Source organism: Myotis brandtii, unplaced genomic scaffold (genome assembly GCF_000412655.1).
Source record: "Myotis brandtii unplaced genomic scaffold, ASM41265v1 scaffold116, whole genome shotgun sequence".
In the NCBI taxonomy this organism is placed as follows: Eukaryota; Metazoa; Chordata; class Mammalia; order Chiroptera; family Vespertilionidae; genus Myotis; species Myotis brandtii.
This window is the reverse complement of record NW_005354010.1, coordinates 3,160,062-3,184,906: the sequence shown is the minus strand read 5'-3', so window position 1 is coordinate 3,184,906 and position 24,845 is coordinate 3,160,062. Positions and strand designations below refer to the sequence as shown.

General features: G+C 38.4%; 1 protein-coding gene across 4 annotated transcripts in view; it reads right to left on the bottom strand.

The window, feature by feature from the left end:
- The window catches only part of NALCN (sodium leak channel, non selective), a 298,496-nt gene that overhangs the window by 185,968 nt on the left and 87,683 nt on the right, over positions 1-24,845 (bottom strand). For all 4 annotated transcript variants that reach the window (XM_005858192.2, XM_005858191.2, XM_005858194.2 and 1 more), the window contains exons 8-10: positions 9,035-9,177; positions 8,788-8,892; positions 1,808-1,894 (exon numbers count right to left, since the gene is read on the bottom strand). In XM_005858192.2, coding sequence (XP_005858254.1) covers positions 1,808-1,894; positions 8,788-8,892; positions 9,035-9,177 — 335 coding nt within the window. The remainder of the gene's footprint in view (positions 1-1,807; positions 1,895-8,787; positions 8,893-9,034; positions 9,178-24,845) is intronic.

Below are 24,845 nucleotides of genomic sequence, written 5' to 3'. Positions count from 1 at the left end.
GTGACAGGGGGCAGCGCCCAAACCCCCTGATCGCCCTGCGGCTCTGTGTGTGACAGGGGGCGGGGCCACAACCTCCCTATCTGCCCTGCTCTGTTCATGACAGGGGAAGGCACCCCAACCCCCTGATCGGCCCTGCTCTGTGTGTGACGGGGTAGAGCCATAACCTCCCCATTGGCCCTGCCCTGAGTGTGACAGGGTGTGGCGCCCCAACTCCCTGATCTGCCCTACTCTGTGTGTGACAGGGGGCAACGCCCCAACCCCCTGATTGGCCCTGCTCTGTGCGTGACAGGTGGTGGCGCTGCAACTTCCCCATCAACCCTGCCTTGAGTGTGACAGGGGGCGGTGCCCCCACCCCCCAATCGGCCCTACCCTGAGCGGGCATCGCAACCTCCCGATCCGCCCTGCTCTATGCATGACAGGGGGTGGCGCCCCAACTCCCCAATCGGCCCTGCTCTGAGCCCGACCAGGGGCTGCACCTAGGGATTGGGCCTGCCCTCTGCCACCCATGAGCAGGCCTAAGCCAGCAGGTCGTTATCTCCTGAGGGGTCCCAGACTGCGAGAGGGCACAGGCCGGGCTGAGGGGCCCCCCCCCCCGAGTGCACAAATTTTTGTGCACTGGGCCTCTAGTATATATATATTTAGTATAAGACTCTTCAGGTCCTGCATTTGTACTTAAATTTTTAAATTTCTTTTCCATCGCTATGTCATTTTGGTTGATATATTTTTTTAAATCCGAGAAGTTTTGTATATATGTTTACTTTGGCTTTGATCTGAGAATGACTGATTTCTGTATGTGACAGCTGGAATGACCAAATACGAAGAAGAGGCAATAATAGAATCATCCCCAAGGCAGCAATATCTGTCAAAAATACTTGGGAGCCTTGCTCCTCAAACTGGGAATCCTGAGCCATCAGTTTCCTGAGAGCGTACTGAAAATGCAGGGATCTCAGGCCTCTCCCATACCTACTGAATCAAAGTCTGCATCTTTAAAAAGGCCCCCAATGATTAATGTGCATATTAAAATCTGAGAGTCTACGCTGTGGTAGATATTCCTTGGGTTGTAGGTTAAACTGGATGACCTATACAATTTTTTTTTTTACAAATTCGCAACCTCATGACTCTTAATATCTATAATCACTGGATGAAATATAACAAATACTGGTTAGAATACTAGGGTAACATATTAGGACATGCCATCACAAAAATGGATGCCTACCTTCCCCCTGTCTCCAATTCAAGAGAAAAAAATTAACTAAACAGTTTGACTTCATAAAGACAAAATTATGTGATGGCTTTTTAACCATTTGGGGGCGGGGTATTATGAAGACACCATCACAGACTCTTTCATGAAGCCTAGAAATGAAGCCTCTAGAAACTGGAAAAGGCAAGGAAACAGTTTTTCCCTCTAGAAGTAGTGCAGCCTGTTGATACCAGTGAAACCCACTTGGGACTTGTTAAGCTATAAATAATAAATTTGTATTGCTTTGAGTCACTAAGTTTGTGGTAATTTGTTACAGCAAAAATAGAGAATTAATACAAGTATTGTTTATGATTTAATATGACAACAACATTTTTCACTGATTCAATACTTCTGGCATACTATTATTACCTGTGTGCATTTATTCAATAGCTACCAAATCCCTACTGTGTATCTAAAAACTGGTAGGTCCTGGGAATACAGGATGAAGTAAAACACTGCCTAACTCCAGGACCACAAATTTGGGCAGAACTAGAGCTTAGAGAGCTGTGGATTTCCTTGTATAAAATAAAAGTCAAAGTGAGTTTTAAAAATGGCATTGTACTGCACCTGGAGGCAGGCTGGGGCGCGTCCCTGAGGCTTGTTGACATCCACAGCTACCAGCTGCCATCCGCCAGCAGCGTCTTCGTGAAACATCTTCAAGACAAAGAGGGAGATGAGTCAGAGACACTTAGTAAGGAACACTGAGAACTGTAACTTTATATCTCCAACATTTTATATTTTTTATCAAAGATTTGTTTTCTTATAGATTTATGTTTAAAACCTGAGTCTTTTCAATTATGTTCATCTTAACACTGAAAAGTTAAGTGAATAACAGTAACACAAGTGAAATAAGCCAGAGAAAGACAAGTATCACATGATTTCACTTATATGTGGAATCTGATGAACAAAATAAACCAAAGAATAAAACAGATCCAGAGACATGGAAGCATGGACTAGACTTGAGGAATCTCAGAGGGAAGGCGGGAGGGTGGGGCAGGAAGAAATGAACCAAAGAGCTTATATGCATAGATGCATAACCCATGGACACAGACAATAGTGTTGTGAAGGCCTGGGGAGGGGGTGGGAGTGGGGAGGAAGGGAACAATGGGGGGGGACATCTGTAATACTTTCAATAATAAAGATAAATTTAAAAAAATAAAAAGTAAAATCTAATGCAACTAAAAAAAATGGCAATAGCTTGCATTTATTGAGCACTAATTGTGTATCAGGTCCTTTCTGTTTTACATATATTTTATATATAATTGCCCAAATATTCTTTTCCACAAGACTTCAAAGTAGGCATTTTATCCCCATTATATATATTATTATTATATATTAAATCTGGGAGAAAATGAAAATTAGAATTCCAAAACATTGTGTCTGTTGTGTTTTTACTAGAAATGGTGAATTTTTATTTCTATTTAGTGGACACCTCTCACTGAGCTAACAGAAAAATGTTCTCAGGATAAATAATATAAGAATTGAACATGTGGCATAGGGGTTGAGGCTGGTGTTATTTTAATGACAGGAGACTGACGTGTCACTTAATAGACTTTGTGAATTATTTTAATTAGGCCAAATTAATCTGCTCAGTAGAAATTTTATGTACATATTAATAAAGGGAAAAAGTAGTTTCTTTTGGCTTAAAATACATAAGTGATGAAATTCAGGATAGGATACTTAATATCAGATACTAAAATCTGACATCCATTGAATTGGATATTTAGGTTGGTGGATGCCTAGGATATTATCTTACTGCATATTCTACTATCTCAAAAATTAGTCGTCTGTCAATATTACATTCAGCTGGAAGACATTTCCCACTTTCAATTTCTTAGGTGTGTGTGTGTGTGTGTGTGTGTGTGTGTGTGTGTGTGTGTGTTGGAGTGGTAGGGGGATAATGTGAAATTCAGGATTTTATTTTTCTAAGAAAAGACAGTACAAGCACTCACTGTTTTATTCCTGCCTGAAATTGCTGTTTCATGCACATAAGTAAACATCTTAGCCATACTATGTCCTCATGTTAATCTGACTCTGTGTCCAAAAGGGGTTTTGTTGATGGAAATATGAGAGGATAACAAAGATCCCATTACCGTTTGTTTTCCTGTTACTTTCTATATTATGGCCTCCACAAAACCTCTGGCATTAATTTCCCTGTAATTTGTTTCTATTCTGTGACTGAGAGGCAGGTTGAATGAATTTCCTCACTTTAGAATTAATTTTAAAAGGCATTCTTAGTGGTAGAATTAAGCACATCCCTTATGAACAGGCTCATTCCAGAATATGTATTTCATTTCAACACTGGTTGAAATGCAAACCTATTAAAGTGCCTTTTAAAGTTCCTGTCAAAATTCTGGGAGTCTCCTTTTAAGGAGAAAAAGACAAAAGACAAAAGGAAAGGACAAAAGCAGTCCTATCAGTGACTAGCTAAAGCCCCTCTGTACATGCAGCCTGTACTCTCTTGTCATGGCACAAAGGATTCCTGGGGTATGCATTTGCTTTGATCAGTAGCAGACCAATTTTCTCTGTTAAATTATTTCTTTTCCAGTGGACCCAAATCAAATGAATCTATTTAATTTTTGTAAAAGTGTTCTCTCAGGGTCACTTCTTTGTATGAAATAAAGTGAAGGAAATGCAAACATGTTCCATTTCTCTCGAGTCCTCCTGATTATGAAACAACATTTAGCTTGGTTAATATACCAGCAGCTCTGTGACATAGGTGATGGGATATCTCAAAACAGGGATCCTTAGAGACTCAAGTCCTTAGGGGAGAGTGGCAGGGGCTGCCAGCTGTCCCTCCATCTCTCTTCTCTCTGTCTTCCAAAGTAAGAAAATTTTTATGAGATCACTAAGCCACACACACGAAATAAGGTTTCCTTTTTTGAAACTTATCTTAACCATGTAATTACATGCTAGCCTATGAGAAGTAAGCAGAAATGTTCTATTTTTTTTTCTTCCAGCTTTTTGGAATATGGATGTGAGGGTTAAAGATATAGCAGCCAACTCAGTCTATGAGGCAACTTTGGGAATGGAGACTATGCAAGGTGGAGCAAAAAGTGCAAGGAGTTAGGATACGTGGCAATGAAGACTACCACACCAACTCCAAATGACCTCCTCCAACTTGACATGAGAGAGAAATATATATATACCTAATATGCAAAGAAAAATATATATATATATGCCTAATATGCAAAGAAATATATATATATATATATGCCTAATATGCAAAGTGTCCCCTTAGGAGTTCGACCGGGAGACCGGGAGTTCGATCGCTCGCTATGATGTGCACTGACCACCAGGGGGTGGCGCAGAATGAAGGAAGGCCCTGGCCAGCAGCTGGAAGGCCCCGATTGGCTCTGATTGCCAGCCAGGCCTAGGGACCCTACCCAGGCACAAAGTTCATGCACTGGGCCTCTAGTTTTACATAAGCTGCTTGGGGTTTTCTGTCCTTTGTAGTATGTGCACACACACACATACATGTACACATTAATGCAAAGAAAAATCTAAAATTAATTTGAAATTCTTATGCTCTTTGGATTCTTTCAAAATCAGTTGTGGTTAATAGTTAATCATCAATATAACACAAAATAATTAGATTCTACACTTGATTTCACTATTAAATAATAATATTCAATGACCTCAGCCTCACAAAATGTAATTCTCACATATGATGAGTATATTGTTCCATTGCCACAGGTTCTTATTAGAATCACTATTGTGTCATGCTAGAATAGACCTTCCCAGAAACTGCTTTCATTAAATTGCTTTCTCACTTATTTTAAAGATGTATATGCATGTGGAAAACAATGGTCTTGGAATACAGTAAACAAAGATTTACTCAAGTATTGTCATTCTGCATAATGTTGTACACAGTCTTTTTTGGAGACTAAATTCTTTTTTTTGATTGTATGTCTTTTCATATACACATTTCTACTTTAACCCAGCACTGCATATTCATATAGAAGTTGTTTAGGTATTGTAGGTATTCAAATTTCAAGAATTACATGTTCACAGAACTAAAAAGGAAGAAGAACTCCTAAATGTTCTTTGATCCTACACATCAATTCTATCCTTTGCAGTCTTATGTCTTAATTAGGGAATATTAATTCAGTAAACATAAGCCAGCAAGCGTGCTGAACCAGAGATCATGACAGACCCAGAAATTATGACTCTCTTTAGACAATCAGAATATTTACTTACCAATCCCATAATATGACTCTATTGGACCATGATTCACATATAAAACTTAGGTATGAATTGAGTGCCAGAGCAATAAATATTGTGTCTCATCACTATACAATAAAACGTAGCCTTGTGTGGCCCTAAGTCTTAGCAGTTCTTTTCGTCCTACTTCAGGCAAAGTAAGATAAGCTCCTCTTTACCATGCATCAGTCTCCATCAGAAGACCACATGGCTGCAGCAGCAGATAGCTGAGGAATGAGAGTAAAGGACTGGGATAGAGGGACACTACTATGTCCAGAATAATTTCGTCCTTTTTTTATCCTCACCTGAGGACATTTTCATTGATTTTTTAAAAATCTTTATTGTTGAAACTATTACATATGTCCCCTTTTACCCCCATTGACCCCTTCTCCCACCCCCACCCCTGGCCTTCACTACTCTATTGCCTGTGTCCATGGGCTATGCATATATGCATACAACTTCTTGGGACATTTTCATTGATTTTTAGAGAGAGGGAGAGGGAGAGGGAGAGAGAGAGGGAGAGAGAGAGAGAGAGAGAGAGAGAGAGAGAGAGAAACAATGTAGAGAGAAACATTGATTGGTTGCCTCTGAGGATTGAACCTGCAACCCAGGTATGTGCCCTGATTGGGAATCAAACCTGTGACCTTTCTGTGTAAGGGACGATGTTCCTACCAATGGAACCACACCAGCCAGAGCTGTCCATAATAATTTCTACCAGCACATCTGCATAATTCAAAATCCAGTTCAGGGAGAACATCCTTAGAAACTTGTGGCATGGGTAGTATGTGTTGAGGGACACAGGGGGCTATTACATCATGGCTGTATGAATCTCTTGCACTTTAACCCAAGATACAACTGAATGTGTGGCCACAGTGACCCATGTCTGATAATTATGCAGGTATAAAATGTCACCATCCCCATGAGAGTTCAGGCAAATTAATGATTACCAATCTGAAAATATCCACATCACTTTCCTTTTGTTTTCCTGTTACATTTTGTATTGTGGCCTCCATAAGACCTCTAGCATTATTTTTTCTGTAATTTGTTCCTATGCTGTGACTCTGAGGCAGGTTGCCTCTTCCTACTAATAAACAACACAGTTCTCACCAGGGATTCTCTTTTGCCTCAGAACAGTCCACATCAGAGCAAATTCCTATTGAACCACCTAAGATGTCAGAAAGACCCTTCCTTATCCTGTTGATGTGTATAATTTTCTTTCTACACACAAAGCCTCCCGGGAAAATCTGTAGACTTAAATATCATAGGTGCATCAAGCCCAGGACCCTATAAGCCCTTCTATGAGGATAATATATAGAAAAGCAGCAAGTGTTCCAAATACTACAGAAAGGCAAGAACTGACTTCATTTCTGAACAGCTGTGTGCTTTACAATACAACTGTCTTTATTTTCTTTTCTTAAAGTCTATCTGTTTTATTAGACTTAGAAATTGTGATTTATTGTTTTAAACCATTGAATGAGAGCTTCTTGTGCACAGAGTTCTGTCAGATTTTACAAGTGTGACAGAATCATGGCAAATGATGTCTCTCTCCTTCTTCACACACACAGCCTCTGGGCCACTTGAAGACTGGCTGGGCGGGGCGGGGCAGGGAGGGGCTGGGCCTGTTTCCAGGCAGCTCAAGTGGTATTGCACCAAGGGCTGCTGCAGGAGCTTCATCAGTTGCTTAGCAACCGGGTCCTCAGCCACAGCATTTTTCTTAATGAAGGTTTTTCACAATTCTCTGTGTGATTACCTTAACTGAATACCAAGATGCATATCTGACAGAACTCTAAATTACCAGCTTCTTCCTCCAGATTATGTACAATTTTGCATCAAAACAACGTTGTACAACTCTGCTGGCAGTCTCTTCACATTTCACTTTCTATGGTAACTGCTGGCTGATTTGGTGGCACTTCCAAACACTACTCTTCCAGCTGTGGTTTTATAAATAAGATTCACTTAATAAGCATAATATGGTTTTAAAGACATGTTAGGTCATCTCTCAGGAACACTGATGTAAGTTCTGTGCTGAGTTCATAGTTCTGTGATCCATTAAGTTTCTCTCTCTCTCTCTCTCTCTCTCTCTAATATAGAGCGGAAAACACCTTTGAGAGGTTGTCACCTTACTTAAAAGACATGTCAGAATGAACTTGGAACTTTATTACTTCTCATAGCTTACTAAAAGAGATGAGAGAAGAAACAGGAACTAGATGTGGTTGACTCTTTGGAGGGTCTCCTACATGCTACCTGTGAAATAGCCTAGATAATGTTTTAAAAATCTTTCATGGAAATCTGAATAGTTGTTTGTCAAAACTGAATAATATTACTACTATTTCATTTATAATGAATTGGCTAGACAATTCAAACTTTCACAGCATCATAAAGATGCTGCAAAAAGGCTTTTCCAAATATTCGCATGTTTAATAGCATTAGCATATAATTATTAGAAGAATAATTTGAAAATTTTAAAAATAAAATGTGTACCTTGGATCTTTCACAAATACCTTTGTACCAATAGGCCTGTAAAAGTATTTAAAAACTTACAAAATAATAGTTACAAGGCATTAAAATAATTTCATTCTAAATTCATACATTTTTATTTTCTCTCTTTTATAAAGATTCATACTAGAAGAAGATAGTATATAAACCTGTCCTTTCTCTTCCTAAACACACACATATACAACATAACACAAATACACAAAACCAAACCAAAAACAAAGTCATTGAATCTGAATTGCCCTCTCATATAACAACTGCCCTGCTACTTTTTGTCAAATTCTAGGGCACTTCCAACTTCTTGGGAGCATAGGGAGAAGCCTTCCAAATATGTAGTGATTTCTCAAAAATCACAGGCATGCATTTGGGGTTGAGTGGCCTTCATAATTTGCTATACTGTGATTGGTTCATTCTGAATGAAATAAAATTTCCAAAAATTCTAATTCTATACATAAGTGCCATTGTATTGGTTTTCAATTATATGAATAAACATTTATAAAAATGGGAACTTACACAGTTTCTATGTTTTATCTGCAAGCCCTTTAAGGACTGGTGATGGAAGAATCAAATCAAAAGTACATAAAAAGTATGGTGGCCATCTAGTTTTGTATCAAAACCACTCAGGGAGCTGCTAAAAGTATAGATGTCATTGCCCAAATCACTCAGAAAGCCCGATTGGTTGTTCAGGGTGTGGGTCCTTGCACTTCCATTTTTTAATGAGTCCCTCAGTGAGTCTGATTGCAGAAGGCCATTGTAACAGGGCTCCCTCAAGTTCCAACAAGTCCCATTGATGGTGAAGATAGAAATGTCTGTGTTTAAATGGGTGGTGACATCAACCCCTGATACTGTACCTGGGTGGTGGCTGTTGAAGTAGTACTGCTTCTTGATCCCCACATTTGCTGAAACTGTACCCTGATTTCTGCAAACGTTTCAATGATGACAGCGATAAACACATTCTGAAAGAAAATTACAAGCCACATTTACCAAATGGTAATGAGAATGAGAGAGGGCAATCGCAATCTAAAACAAAAGATCTACAGAAGCTGTCAGAAAGCACATAGTTTATTGTTAGAAATCACAGATGAATTTTTACAGTACCTTCACAAGCCACGCAAGGAAGAATATGAGAGTGATGAAATAGAAGTAGGAACGCCAGCGGGGAAAGCTGTCAATTGCTCTGTACATGAGGAATACCCAGCCCTCCTGGGAGGCGGCCTCATAGACTGTGAAGATACTGGTGCCTAGCAAGAGAGAGGAGAGCAGGCTGAATTATGGTGGACTTTTGATATAAGAAGTCATTTTCCAGAAGCACAATCAATATTGATACATTATCATTTTCTCAATGACCTTCTAAAAGGCTAAAATAACATGCAAGATTTTATTGTTCTTATTCTTAGGATTTTGATAAAGTTTTTTCAGACTTCAAGCTAGGACAATTTAATAGCTCTAGCAATAAAATAACTTTATGTTATATCTTTAGCTGGTAAGTGCATTTAATAATGGTGAAAGGAAGTAAACATTTAAGCTAAGTAGCGATATATTAAAAAGGAATGTGTATCATGTAAGCATGCCACTTGGGGCTTAACACCTGCAGAGTGCTAACGGGTACTTGCTATAGTTTTAACCAAAATGAAATAAATCTGGGAACTGGGTTTCACTTGAAATCACTTTCTCATTGGGAGACTAAAGTATCGTAGGCTCCAAAAATTAAAATGTTGGAGCCTGTCTTTGGATTCCATGGTGTTTACTAAATACCAAAATGTAAGGTATTAAATCATCAAATAGTACTCTGTATTTTCTGAGAGAATTGTCTCATTAAAAATACCACTGATAATGGAAAGAAATAAAATGAACAATAAATATGTGGGCAGATTTTTGAACATATGGTTAAGAGAACCTAAAATGCCATTCAGAGGAAAGACAGTGTTTAATTCTCAAATTAGGAAGTTTGTGTTATCATTTCACCATTTTACATATGGGAAAACTACAGCACAAAAAGGGTAAGTGATTTGACTAAGGATGTACAGATAATAATAGGTGAATAAGAATTAACCCAGTCTTTCTGAAAAAGGGGTGTGCATGTTTAACTGTGATGATATCCTGCCTCCGGACATCTTTTCTATGGCTTAATTTTCCTATCAAAAGGGGGGGGGGGGGAATAACACATACCTCAAGAGTTGTGAAGATTAAATGATTTTATTTCTTTAAAGGGTTGGCATATGGTGTATACTTAATACAATTTAGTACTACCTATATATATAAAAAGCCAGAGACTGTAATGCTGTCACGACCATAATGACCTAAAGACTGGTCACTATGACACCCACTGTGGCCAGCGAACCGGCCTGATCCGGGCCGATTGCCCCCAACACCCTGATCAGGGTGGCCAGGCTCCGATCAATCAGTGGCAGTGGCAACTGGTGAGCGGGAGGAAGGCAGACTGCTTGGTCCCTCGCCCCAGCCTGCAGGCTCCAATCGATCAGTGGCAGTGGTGGGGTGGAACTGGGGACTGGCAAACGGGCAGAACATGGCCCTGATCACAGGCTAGGCCTAGGGACCCTAACCACGCATGATTTTGTGCACTGGGCCTCTAGTTATTATTATAAAAATTGGAGATAATTGCTAGATATTATTTTGTGAGAAAACAGAAATAATAATAATGAATTAAAGTTGTTTATAAGACAAATATGATACATGTTGTCATTCATAAAACTGAAAATATTGGCACCACAATAAATTCCACTATATAAATTTATCAGTTAATTATAGTATATAAAACTAATATCCACTTACGCATGCTCTAACCACACAGAAATTTAAAATCAGAATATGCATCTGATTAAATGTCCAAAGTAAGACGTAGTTTACTGAAGTTGGCTGAAAACTGACTGTCCCTTTGGGCCTGTGCATGCAGGAAGAATAATCAGACATCACTGAATACCAACACATGCAGAATAGCAGAAAAGTCTAGCAGTAAATGGGACCAAATGGGAAATAAACAGACTTGAAAGAAAAGCTGAGAGAGAGAATGAAAGCATAACCTATTTAGAAAATGTTTGTTATGCACTGATCTGTACTAAGTAACTTTGTATAAAATATAGTTTCATATATGTAGTGCCTCTCACTTTAAGAATATTTTGTACATTGGTCGTCTTTGCCATAACAACTAGAATTTGTAAAACACGTTTAGCTTCGAGACTCTTTTATATATACTTAAATGCTAATCTCTAATTAGGTAGGTAAGTAGGTGGGTAAAAGGGCAGATACTATCAATCACATTTTATAGAAAAGAAAAGTGAAGGTCATTAGAGTTAATTAATTTGTCCAAGGTAAAAAGTGATAGAACCAGATATTGAACCCATGTCAACAAGTCCAGGTCTGAAACTATTTTTCTTTATAATGTTACCTAAATTTTCTCCTGCTTGAGACTGAGACGTCAAAAATTGCATATTTTCTTTTATTAGCTTTAATTTGAATAAAGTTCATTTTTTTCTGAGGGTCTATGGTGACTAAATTTATAGTATATTGAGGAGCTCATGCAAGAAGATGACTTTTAAGAGAAAGATTTAGAGAACAACATGTATAAAAAATAAATGTCAACAGGAAAGAAAAGTGACTGTTTCCATTAATAATTCAGATATACTAAATACGTACAACATTTTTGCTCTTATGGAATGAATATGAAGGGCAATTTTAACCTAAAACAAGAAATTTATACCCCTTATTTTCTTCTAGCTATTTGAACTAAAATGGGAATGTGGCAACAGAAATTCATTATGAATTACCATTAAAGGTTTTTTTAAAAAAACACATTTTTATTGATTTCAGAGAGGAAGAGAGAGAGAGAGAGAGAGAGAGAGAGAGAGAGAGATCAATGATGAGAGGTTGAAGAAAATGCTGACTGTTGAAGAAAATGCTGACTGTTGAAGAAAATGCTGACTGTTGAAGAAAATGCTGACTGTTGAAGAAAATGCTGACTGTTGAAGAAAATGCTGACTGTTGAAGAAAATGCTGACTGTTGAAGAAAATGCTGACTGTTGAAGAAAATGCTGACTGTTGAAGAAAATGCTGACTGTTGAAGAAAATGCTGACTGTTGAAGAAAATGCTGACTGTTGAAGAAAATGCTGACTGTTGAAGAAAATGCTGACTGTTGAAGAAAATGCTGACTGTTGAAGAAAATGCTGACTGTTGAAGAAAATGCTGACTGTTGAAGAAAATGCTGACTGTTGAAGAAAATGCTGACTGTTGAAGAAAATGCTGACTGTTGAAGAAAATGCTGACTGTTGAAGAAAGTGTTTCCCATATATATGAACCACACTGGGTCAAAGGCTTTGAAGATTTTACTGAGTTGCAGCAAAGGCAATTGAGTAAGGCAGTCTTTCTTCATCATCTTTCTACTCCTGACTTTGCAAAGTGTATGAAAAGGAAATCAATTTTGAAAAGACTTTCCAATTGTTGAGCAATATTTAAACTGACAAAATTCAAATGTATGATAGTCCTATTTTCTTTGAGAGTAGACAACCTGAGGAAAAAACTAGCTGCTCAAACTTATTGTGCATATCCTGTTATCTCTGTCTGCCCTCCCACCCTGACCCCGACCCTGTCCTCCTAGTCGACTACTCTGTGGCTATCCAGCCCAGCTCACCTCATCTGCTTGCAATCGACACTAGTGCCTGTTCTCAGTCCTCCTGGAGACCCCTGAGATCACCTGTATCATGTCACTTATCACACTGACTTGTTAATATGTCCTCCTTCCTCTCTAGGTATGAGCACAATAAGTTAAAACTGTATCTTTCACTTCTAGCCTGGCATTGAGAAGCACTGAGTTGACAAATTAAATAATTATCATATAATTAAGACAAATATTTCTCAAATATTTGCTTTTTTAATAAATTCTTTCTCACCATGAATATTGCTCAAATATGTATTTGCGGGAAAAGAATGTTATTTTATAACTGACTATGTTTTGTTGATTTCCAAATTTGCTTAAAACACATAAGCATATGTAAATTTAAAATTCTATGATACATATAAACAGCAAAGTCTTCCTCTACTGTTTGATCTATCATGTGAAATTTCTAGAAAATATTACATTAATACATACAAAATATTTTTCTAGATACAGTACAGAACACTTTTAGTTCATCTTAATTATGGTACGAGCTGAAAAGAACACATTTTTTTAAAAACTATACTTTATTGGTTTTTTACAGAGAGGAAGGGAGAGGGATAGAGAGTTAGAAACATCGATGAGAGAGAAACACCGATCAGCCGCCTCCTGCAAACCCCCCACTGGGGATGTGCCCGCAACCCAAGTACATGCCCTTGACCAGAATCGAACCTGTGACCCTTGAGTCCGCAGGCCAACGCTCTATCCACTGAGCCAAACCAGTCAGGGCAGAACACATTTTTTGTTGTTGTTAAATGAATGATTCTATAATAGTGCCTAGGAATAAAAATGCATTCTCTCACTGGAGAACAATGAAGCCTGCTCCAAAAATATATTTAGGAAGCTCCTATAGCAGCACAATTTTCTTAGACGCCCCCCAAACTCTCAAAGCACAAATTCAACTTGTATAAGAAGCAACATCACAACATTGATATTTAGCTCATCAATCCCCCTAATTTCATTTGTTTTTTCTTTGATGGTCTGAATTATTTTGATAAGAAGACCCACAAGCCTACATTTAAAGAATAAATATTCACCTTGGAACTTTCTACAGACTGCATGGATTGCGACATAGTAGAGGACTTTTTTTATGGTTCTGAACAAAATTATAGTCCCATATATTTTGTCTAGGATTATATTTACTGATTCACTGTCTTCTGATTCTTTCTTCCATGAAAAAAGTGAAAAATTGACTGTGTCCTGGGAATATTCCCTGTTATTTCTCCTAGTCCCCACAGCACCTCTGAGGGAGTCACCTTTCCTTCTACCTGGGTCATCCTGCTACAGATACTTGTCTTCTTATCTGGTCTTTTAACCTTTCCAACCTGATGTGTGGGTTGTTTTTTGTTTGGTGTGTGTGTGTGTGTGTGTGTGTGTGTGTGTGTGTGTGTGTGTGTGTTTTATGAAATGGAATTGATTGTCTGGCTTCATTTCCCACCTGTGAATAGAACTGTATTTGTGTAGTGCATAATGACAACATTCTTGTCACTCAAGAACATCAGTTTCTCTCATAGAGCAGGATGATTTTCTTCCTGCTCCTCCTGCTGACTCTGATTCGACCTCGCCCTTTTGGAGAATCAGCCGATTGTCTTTACCACTGCTGCATTCCAGTTTGAGTATTCCCTTTAGTTGGAAAAAAAATAAACTTGCATATCCCTCCTCCACTACACATGAATATCTGTGATCTATTGCTACCTCACTGAACTAACCAGTAGATTGAACTATGGAAAGGTGTAATCCCCATCCTAAACTCCAAATAGATGGTTATTTTCTCAGAAACAGTTACAATGACTACACAGTCCATCCTGAAAGGTGGCCAATGAAGAGGACACATACAGAGCTTGATCTTTGCACATTTCCATTATTAGAAATACAACTTGTTCAGGATGGGATGGGTGTGCTTCATTGTTTTTCATTTGTTATGCTATGTTTGCATACATATAACTTGTTCCCCACTTAAATTTTATTTTTAAAATCTAGAACTGCTCCATAGAGCAATATTATTATTATTAAACCACAGAAATAATGGGGAGGGGGAAGAACGGCATAGTTTAAAGGGAAATTTGCTGAAACCATTCAAAGGTAGGTTGTACTGTCAGTCTGAATTTAGATAGAATTCACTTTATTTAAATTCTGAAGTTTCAATGGAAATAAATTTACCCAACAAAGAGGCACCACTGACTTAGTTGACACTCTAACCAAGAGTTCCTTAAGTTTGACACTAACGGATAATGCCTTGTTGTAGGGATGTATCCTGTGCATCGCAGCACCCCTGACTATCCACGAGGTTCCAACAGCATCCCTCCGTTGTGACAACCAAAAATGCTTGTAGACATTGCCTAGTATCCCCAGTGGGGAACACTGCCCTGGTTAAGAACCACGTCTCTAACATGATAGTCTTTCTGATTCTGTAGCTTTTGCCTTACAGTGTCTAGCTCCAGGCCTTGCATATGATTTATATTAAGTATTTTAAACTGAATTGAATTTCCTCACTTAACACAGGAAAAAATGAAAGAGTTGTGAGATTTATCAAAATTTCTCCTTTGGCTTATTATACACTGTTTGGACGTTAAACAATTTTGGGCCAAATGAGAGACCTAAAAATGTTTTTTCTTTTTACTATATTTATAATAGTTTGCATTTGAATTTGATGTTTTATTCATCTTTCAAGATTTTTGAAGGCTTTTAGATCCTAAGACACATCATTTGTTAACCTATTTGCTACATATCGGTAGCTTATTGGTACTATTACATTAATATGTATTGGGTTTTTGTTTCAACCACTACACGTTGGAAGAAAAATCTTAGTTCTTTTTCACTACGTGCAATTGTATAAGATGACTGTTCATACACACATGTATCCTGGGGGGAATCTTAGTTTGCAGAATGAGTTATCACAAGTATAGTAACTAAGTTTTTTTTAAAATCACATATTTTGAATGAAATAAATAGCACCAACTTTTCCTTACCAAAAAACTATAGTGGTACTTTCTGAATTATTCCAAGACAAACCACAAATGCACATGTTTTGCAAGTTTTCCAGATTTTGTGTATGTATCAAGATGAGGACACTGATGTATTCATGGACAAACACAGACAAAAATGGACTCATCTGTAGTCCATGTTCATGATGCTGGTTCTGTCAGGACCATGAAGCAGGATGTTGAATAGAAATCTGTTAAATTACTCATGACACAGGTAGGTGTAGTCTCAACAATGGAATTTAAATAGCAACAACCACATTTCAAACAGCATGGTGGCTTCTCAAATTCAACTCTAACTTTTAGCTTGAGGTCACCTTTGGAAGATAAAATCTATATTGAAATCTTTTCTTTTTGTTTTGGTGAATTCTCAGTTTCCTTCACTGTCTGGTAATTTCCCCATTCTCTGGTATAAAATCTCTATACAGATGTTAACCACATATTTAAAATATTTGATCCAATGGTCAGTTATGAGATTCATTGCACTTTCTATAATGTTTTTCTTCCACCAAATTTCCCCACGTCACCTCACCAGGAACTCTTCAGGTGAACTGTACTTTCAGATCCTGATAGTTAGATCTGTGGCAGTAAATTTTACCCAACAATGATTTTATAAAGTACACCTGTTTGTCATGAGACAATAAAAACAAACAACAGTGAGAGACCTGTATTCTTAAGGTGGACATCTGGATTCAACATAATAAATCTTTGCCACTAAGGATGAATGTATCTATATACATGAAATGTGGGTAAGGTCAGCAGACCAGAATTAGAATGAAAGGCCCATCCTGAATTATAGAGGTTTATTGAATAGGAAACCAGCTAGATTTAAATTACATGGGATGTTTCTAAGGAATAAAGACTTTATGAACAATGTTTTCTATGCCTTGAAATGATGTTTAATTTTACTAAACTATATTTCCAAGATAATTAGCTCAACTATTTCCCCTAATAGGTTGTGACGTTAATCTAATGATTATAATAATCTTCACACAATCCATTCACATGCTCAACTAATGACCCATACACATTCAACCTGCGGATTGCCATGTGGCCTTTGAAATAACAAAGCAACATTTTTTAATTTGCCATTCCAGAACTTAGAACAAATAAAAAGGACATCTTTTCTTCTGAGCACTTTAAAATGCAATTATAAACCTTATGTTTTTTAGCTGAATCTTAGGTTAAGTTTTCTCTCTTCCTTCCTTCCTTCCTCCCTCCCTCCCTCCCTCCCTCCCTTTTGTAGTAAAGCCAATATCATAGTGGTCTCTGCATTGCCATACAACAGGTTTTAATTATACTATTACTCTTTGGCCAATTCTTTATTTTAAACATTTCTCAAAACTTCAATCCTATCTTTCCAGATAAGCACTCTTTTGGCACAACCTTGCCTCACTGGTGAAATCACTTTATCTGTTACCTTAAATCTCACTGTTCATAGCACTAAAGCTTTGCTGTAAAATCAAAGGCCATATATAAAAAGCATATATATGTTTATATTTCTGTTAAACTTTTTAAATAAGTAATAAAGATTCTTAGTTGAAACATATTTCTTCAGATGCAGAAAATTTCTAAACTTCTAAGTTCCAAATATAAAATACTTCTAGAAAAAGAGAGGTGAAAGATTTAACTATAGTGTTCACAAATGGAAAAAAGTGTTGACAAGGCCGGATGCTGACATTGGCAGGGAAGTTTAGGTATTAAAGTAGAACAGCTCCAAGGACACTGAGCCTGCCTGCCTGCCTTCCTTCCTTCCTTCCTTCCTTCCTTCCTTCCTTTTCTTTCTTTCCAGATAAGCACTCTTTTGGCACAACCTTGCCTCACTGGTGAAATCACTTTATCTGTTACCTTAAATCTCACTGTTCATAGCACTAAAGCTTTGCTGTAAAATCAAAGGCCATATATAAAAAGCATATATATGTTTATATTTCTGTTAAACTTTTTAAATAAGTAATAAAGATCCTTAGTTGAAACATATTTCTTCAGATGCAGAAAATTTCTAAACTTCTAAGTTCCAAATATAAAATACTTCTAGAAAAAGAGAGGTGAAAGATTTAACTATAGTGTTCACAAATGGAAAAAAGTGTTGACAAGGCCGGATGCTGACATTGGCAGGGAAGTTTAGGTATTAAAGTAGAACAGCTCCAAGGACGCTGAGCCCACATGCCAATTAAAACACCCCCTGCCCCTGGCTGGCAATTTCCATGTAGGCTGGGACTACGAGCAGCAAAGGAGAGGTCATGACAGATACCACCCTGCCTCTGAGGAACCAGAATTTTTAGATCAAAAAAGTTTCCTGAAAATTCATTTTCTGTTAGTTGACTTAAAAAAACAATACAAACTACATTTAGCCATAATTAGCTTTCAGTTACCTTCCCTAATAATCTATCCAATGCTTCTTAGCTACATGACATTGGGTCAGCCAGTTAACCATCCTGGGAATGATGATACTTGATGGTAAAAATTAAAGCACTAAATAAATGTTATTTTTCAAAAATCAAGCAAAATATATCATACTAGAGGCCCAATGCACAAATTTGTGTACAGGTGGGGTCCAGCTGGCCGGCCTGCCTTCCCTGCATTGGCCCAAATCAGGGGCGGGGGCTGGCCAGGGGGAGGGGCTGTGGGCAGTTGGCAGGCCAGCCCCACCCCCGATCGGGGTCGGGGGGCTGATTGGGGATGGGGCCTGCTGTGGGGGGCCATAAGAGGTTGGCAGGCCCACACCACCCCTGGTCAAACTCCCAGTCGAACTCCTGGTCGAAGAGACAATTTGCATATTAGCCTTTTATTACATAGGATAGTAAGACTTAGCTTTGTAAAAATACTTGAAAAAATGTCTCCTTAAGTGTCTGTACCATTTTTGTAATCCCATTAGCAGTGAATGAAAGTCCTTGTTGCTTCACATTCTTGCCAGCATTTTGTGTTCCTGTTTTGGATTTTGGCCATTCTAATAGGTATGTAGTGGTATCTTTTTGTTTTACTGTGCAATTCTCTAATTGCAGCTGATGTTGAGTATATTTTCATATACTTATTTGCCATCAGTGTATTTTCTTTGGTGAGATGTCTGTTCAGATATTTTTCTCATGTTTTAATTGGATTGTGTATTTCCTTATTGAGTTTTAAGAGTTCTTTATATATTTTGAATACAAGTCTTTTATCAGGTATGTGTTATTCAAATATTTTCTTCAGTCTGTCTTGTCTTTGTATCCTCTTAAGAATGTCTTTTATACAACAAAAGTTATTAATTTTAAGGAATTCCAACTTATCAATGTTCTTTTTCATGTATCATGCTTTTGGTGTTGCCAAAACCAAATCCATTGCCAAATCCCAGGTCACCTAGACTTTTCTCCTATGCTATATTCTAGAGTTTTATAGTTTTGCATTTTACATTTAGGTTTATAATTCACTTTGAGTTGATTTTTGTGAAAGGTATATTAGACGTGTCTAGATTCATTTTGTTGTTGTTGTTGTTGTGGATGTTCAGTACTTCAGCATCATTTGTTGAAAAAGCATCCTTTCTCCATTGAATTGCCTCTGCTCCTTGATCAAAGACCAATTCACCACTTGTGGGACCATATTTGTTGTTCATTCTGTTCTATTGATCTATTTTCTGTTTTATACAAATGCTACTCTGATACCGTAGCTTTATATCTTGAATTTGAGTAGTGTCAGCCCTCCAACTGTGTTCTTTATTAATATAATGTTGACTATTCTAGGACTTTTGCATTTTCCTATAAATTTTAAATTCAGTTTGCTGATATCCACAAAAAAACTTGCTGGGATTTTGATTGGGATTGTGTTGGGGCTGTAACCTTCAGTAGTTTCTTAGCCCCTTTTTCTCAGCTTTTGTAATAGAGGAAGGACAGTCATCTAACTGCCCTTCCCTAGGTCAGATGAGGCTCTGAGAACAGAGATTTCCTGCAGCGCACGACTTTACACCAGGACTGTGCCATGTGCCAATTCCACCCACTAATAACTTTTTCTCCGTACACCTTAATATCTGTCTTTTTACTGTTTGATTTTTCACAATAAACTCTTAGGCAGCATTATACACACACAATATATTGATAATAACACAGTGGAGAAGGAGAAAGAAAAAACTAGTCATTCACAGGCTACGATTCCAGTATTTTTTTTTTAAATATAATAGAACAACAAATTTAACCAAAGCCAGAGAGCTTCGGGCAGCTGTGATCTGGCCTGCTTATGCTTGGAATGAAGTGTCCTCTCCACACTCCCATTAGGCACATTGGCAAGACTGCTGCACCAGACCAGAGCTCATTTGGTCAGCAATCAACCTTTTCTAGCAAGGATCTGGCTCATGACATGAAGAGAGTAATCAGGCATTTTCACTGTGCCTGATGGGGTGATATTAACATTTTATCCCTGGTCAAGAGAACTACAGAAAAATCATCCCAGGAAACACTACCTAACACTACCCAACACACAGAGAAATATTTCTGAAATATGGAATAATTATTTAAAGCTTTATTAATCTTGTATTGAAGTCATTATTCAGTGGGTAAATAATCACACTCATTGTTCCTCATCCATCAATATAAGGCATTCATTTCTGATGTAAAAGGCGGGCTTTTGAGGAGATACCTCCAGTTGCTGAAAGAGCCAACTATGGGGCAGGCTTGGAGCCCGTGCTGTTCCAACAACATTAGTGGCAATCAGCAGGCACGAGCAGCTTGTTCTGGGCCATCACTGCCATGAACTTAGCCAGAGCAGAGTCCCAGCTTCATATTCTTGCCACCATTATGAAAATCTTTGGGTGTTTCTCTCCCCTTTGTCTCATGGGGAAAAACCCATGCCTCAGAATGGTGAGGTTCTGGACAGAGGGATGGTAGCCTGAGAAACCATGGACTACTCCTGGGGACAAAGCTAAAAAAACAATAACATGGAGCTCCCTGGGACTTTCTAAGATTACACAGATGGAGTGAACCATCTTATTAATGGTAGGTCCTTTATATGGTTTTATTTTATATCAACGAACCGGCAAGTTCATTCTTACTGCTCCCATTTTATAAATGAGGAGACTGGCTCAAGGAGGCTAAGAAACTTGCCCAAGGTCACTCAGCATGGAGTGTCTGGAGGAGGATCACCCTGCATCTGTGCTTGCCTCCAAAAACTATGTTCTTTCCACTTTGCCACACATGTCTGAACTTTCTGAAACTTTTCTTGGCTTGGTTTTGAGGAATTTGAACAAATTCCTGTCTGGTATACTTTGTAAAAGCAAGATTCTGCTTTTAAAATTAAACAGACTAGCCCGAGGAAAGGGAGGGGAGGTGAAAATTCCTGCGTTTTTGGATTATCAATGGTTCTTTTATATTTCTGTTTGTGCTGGGAAAAGACATTTATCTGACTTCTCTCCATGTCCTTTATGTTTCTCTAATTATTGTCTAACAAGAGTAGATGGAGATCATTTGAACTCCAGGTCAAAAATTTTAAAAACAGCAAAATTTTAATGACTTTCACTTATGGGGAGAATCTATTAGGTAAATCAGAACAACACAAGGTTCAAAAGTAACTCTTGTTTAGTTCTGGGGTGCCCTCTGCTCATTCAGTAGTACTAACTGAAATGCTACGACTATCTCATGATACAAGTATATCATTTGATGAGTAGATCATAAAATAGAAAAAATATTTATGGAAAATAGATTTGTTTTTGACTTCAACAAAGTGACTGTGTTTTTAGAAAATATTTATAATTGACTGGGCATTTTGTCTTTTACTTATTTAAGCCCGTGGCAGATCCTGCTAGCTGTCCCTCCAGACTCACTCCCAGTTCTTCCTGGGCACTTAGCTGCTCAGCTGGAGAATCTATTTCCTGGAATTCCCTGTAAGTGGGTGTGGCCCCATGACAAAGTTCTCCCTGATGTGGGCAACTTCCTAGCCATCTACAAAATCCCTTTCCCTGGCCTCATTTTTCCTTTGCCTTTCACCTAGAAATAGACAAGCCAGGGCCAAGCTTGGAAACTGTGTGTTGGGGATGGCAGAGCTGTCATGCATGTCTGGGTGACTTCATGGGGCAGAGCTCACCCACTCACCCACCGGAGACTGTAACTCAGAAAAAAATCAATTTATAAGCTTGCTTTTTTTTTGGGGGGGGGGTAGTGTACTCTCTTATAAGCTTTATTCCCACTATCACATAGACTAATATTCAAAGTAGCTTATGTTCCATGGACACTTTTCCCAGGAATGGTTGCTGACCAGGGGATTATCAGTCTGGAAAAACATGCTAAAAATTAACATATAGACATTTTAGGATCTCCTACAAATATCTGAAACATATTTGATAGTTCAGGGAAATAAAACAAGGCAAAGTTTTAAAAGGCTTTCCATAAAAGAGCATTATTTGTTTTCCCCTCACAAAAACCACTCTATTAACCTTGCCCTAAATTACTGGCATGCTGAACCATAGGAATTCATACTCTACACATACTCTTAGCCCAAAGAATGAATTTCAACCATAGATCTGAAATAACAAAGTTAATTTAACAAGTAAATGTCACATAAAGACTTGCTTAAGATTCTTTGAAATGATCAAATAATATACTTTAAACATAAGATCGTCACTTTTCAAATATAGGGTCTGGGTTTCATGACTAATAGTATGATTCAGCAATATAAAGCGATAAATTATTTTTCAAGAATAAGAATTACACTTTAATTTATGTCATTTCAGTGCTCTAAAAAACTTGCCAAAAGAGTGTTCTTTCTTACTGAAAAATGTTAAGCTATAGCAAAGTCCTAAGAATAATACATACACACACCACACAAACCAACATTTCTAGTCAGACACACCCACATAAATTCACATACTGGAAAGGACTACCAGACTGAACTGTGTTATTCTAGGCAAAGAAATATGAAAAATTTTAGTACTGGAACAGGAAGTTATTTTGGAAAACCATTGCAAGTATTTTGAACTCACAAATGATCATGATAATGGCCATCTTAGTGAGACAGAAATCTGACACTACATAGTTTGATAGAATGTAGGGCTACATTCCCTTAACTGTCAATCAAAATATACTCATTGGTTACTGCAACACGTTGACCAACCTATGTTCATTTTATCTGTTAGCATAGAATTCCAAAAGCAGTATGATTCGTTATTTTTAGTAAGACTCTATAATAATGTCATGTGGTTTAAGTAAAATTCACATCACCCAACTTTTGCATACCTGACCATTTTATTTTATAGGAAATAGTCTCATCTCAGCCATTATTGACTTTGTATTTTTGACCAAAATTAAACAGGTTTCATTCACCCATTTTTTGTCAAAGAATATGTTTTCTAAGTTTAATCATGTGTACTTTTCACTACTCAATCATCTTTTCCGTTTTAAAACCAAAAGGTGAGTGAAGAAATGTCACCAGCTATAGCATTTTCAGTCCAATTACATTCCTTAAACTTAACATGTGACGAGGCTGAGGTCCTCATATTACGCCCCCTCCCTGACACACACACCCAAACGTGCTTTGCTGGAAGTTAATAGCAACTATATAAAAGCTCAGGCCAAAAACTTGGAGTGACCTTTCCCTTTTGACACTTAGACAATCTACCAGTAAATCCATTAACTCAACATTCACAATATATCTAGTATGTTCCTCTCACAGCCACTGTGTTAGAGCCAGCAAGAACACTTCTCAGCACTGCTGCTCTGAGTTGTTCTGAGTCCATATATTCTTCTAAATTCTTCCTGACTATGCAGGGGCAGGCTCCTTCTTGAACCCTGCCCACTGTACTAACTGTTGGGAACTTAGTCCAAGCTCCTCCTTTATGTTCTGCTCACTGGTTACAGGTGTTGAGTCCGAGCCCCTCTGCCTGGGGCTGGACCTCCTAGGATACCAGGTCTTACATGGAGAAGCCATGAGAAGTTGTGGGTGTGTAAGAATGAGTCTTTATTGCAGAAGCCAGTGGCCACATAGCCATCAGACAAGACAGTCCTTCACAACAGTGGATAAAACAGGCACAAAGTAGTAGCAGTCTCTGTATTACCTGAGCAGCAGCAAGCTGCCTCTAAACTCACTGCCTTACAACCTTACATCGTAGCAATACCTGAGCTTCCTGGCTCAGCTGCTTCTCCTGTCTCCCCTGCCCAGCACACGGGCTGGTTAACACGGTAGCTATGTGAGCTCTTAGACTTACATCATGGCAGTACCAGCTCTCAGCTCCATCTGAGCTCTCGGGCTTTTTCCCTTCCTAGCTGTTCTCTCTAGCATACTAGCTGGTCAGTAACCTGTATATTACTCCTTAGACAAAGAAGACTTCGTGTCAATAGTTACATCAAACATTTGGGTTACAGAAGGGCACAGCGTACCATGAGATCGTTATGGCTTTGCAGCTGTTTATGGTATCTCAGCCTAGGCACAGAGTGGCCTTGGACATTCCGGCATAGTAACAACAAGCCCTTCCACACTCTGAGTGGCCTTGGCTATCTGGGGACTCTGGCGTGGTTCCCACACACTGCTACCACCTCAGTCCAAGCCACCGCCATCTCTCATGCAGATTATTAGATCAGGCTCCTAACTGGTCCCCCTTCTTCGCTGTTGGTTCCCTTCAGTCTGTTCTCAGCAGAGCAAGCGGGTTTTTCTCATCAGTCTTGCTGCTCCTCTGTTCAAAATGCCCCTATGGCTTCAATTCTTCACTTAAGAGTAAAGCCAACATCATTGCATTGACTTGTAATGCTTTACAATGATCTGCCCCTTGTTACCTTACAGACCACATTACCTTTTACTTCCCAAACATGCACCTCCTCATTTCAGGGGAGAGCATCCAGGACGCTCCCTTTCCAGGGCCTTTGCACTGGATGTTCCCTCAGTTTTGCACATTCTTCCCGCAGGGAGCCACCTGGCTTGCTCCAGCACATCTATCACATTTTTTAATTTAAAGGAAGCCTGCATGGCCACCCTATCTACAATCACAGTCCCTGCTTCCAGCATCCCCTCTCCCGCTGCCTGCTTTCCTTAAAGCTTTTCAGCACATAACAAAATATTTATTTCACCTATCTTGATGATGTCCTATCTCCGTGGTCGGCAAACTGTGGCTCGCGAGCCACATGCGGCTCTTTGGCCCCTTGAGTGTGGCTCTTCCTAAGCCTTAGGAGTACCCTAATTAAGTTAATAACAATGTACCTACCTATATAGTTTAAGTTTAAAAAATTTGGCTCTCAAAAGAAATTTCAATCATTGTACTGTTGATATTTGGCTCTGTTGACTAATGAGTTTGCCGACCACTGCCCTAGA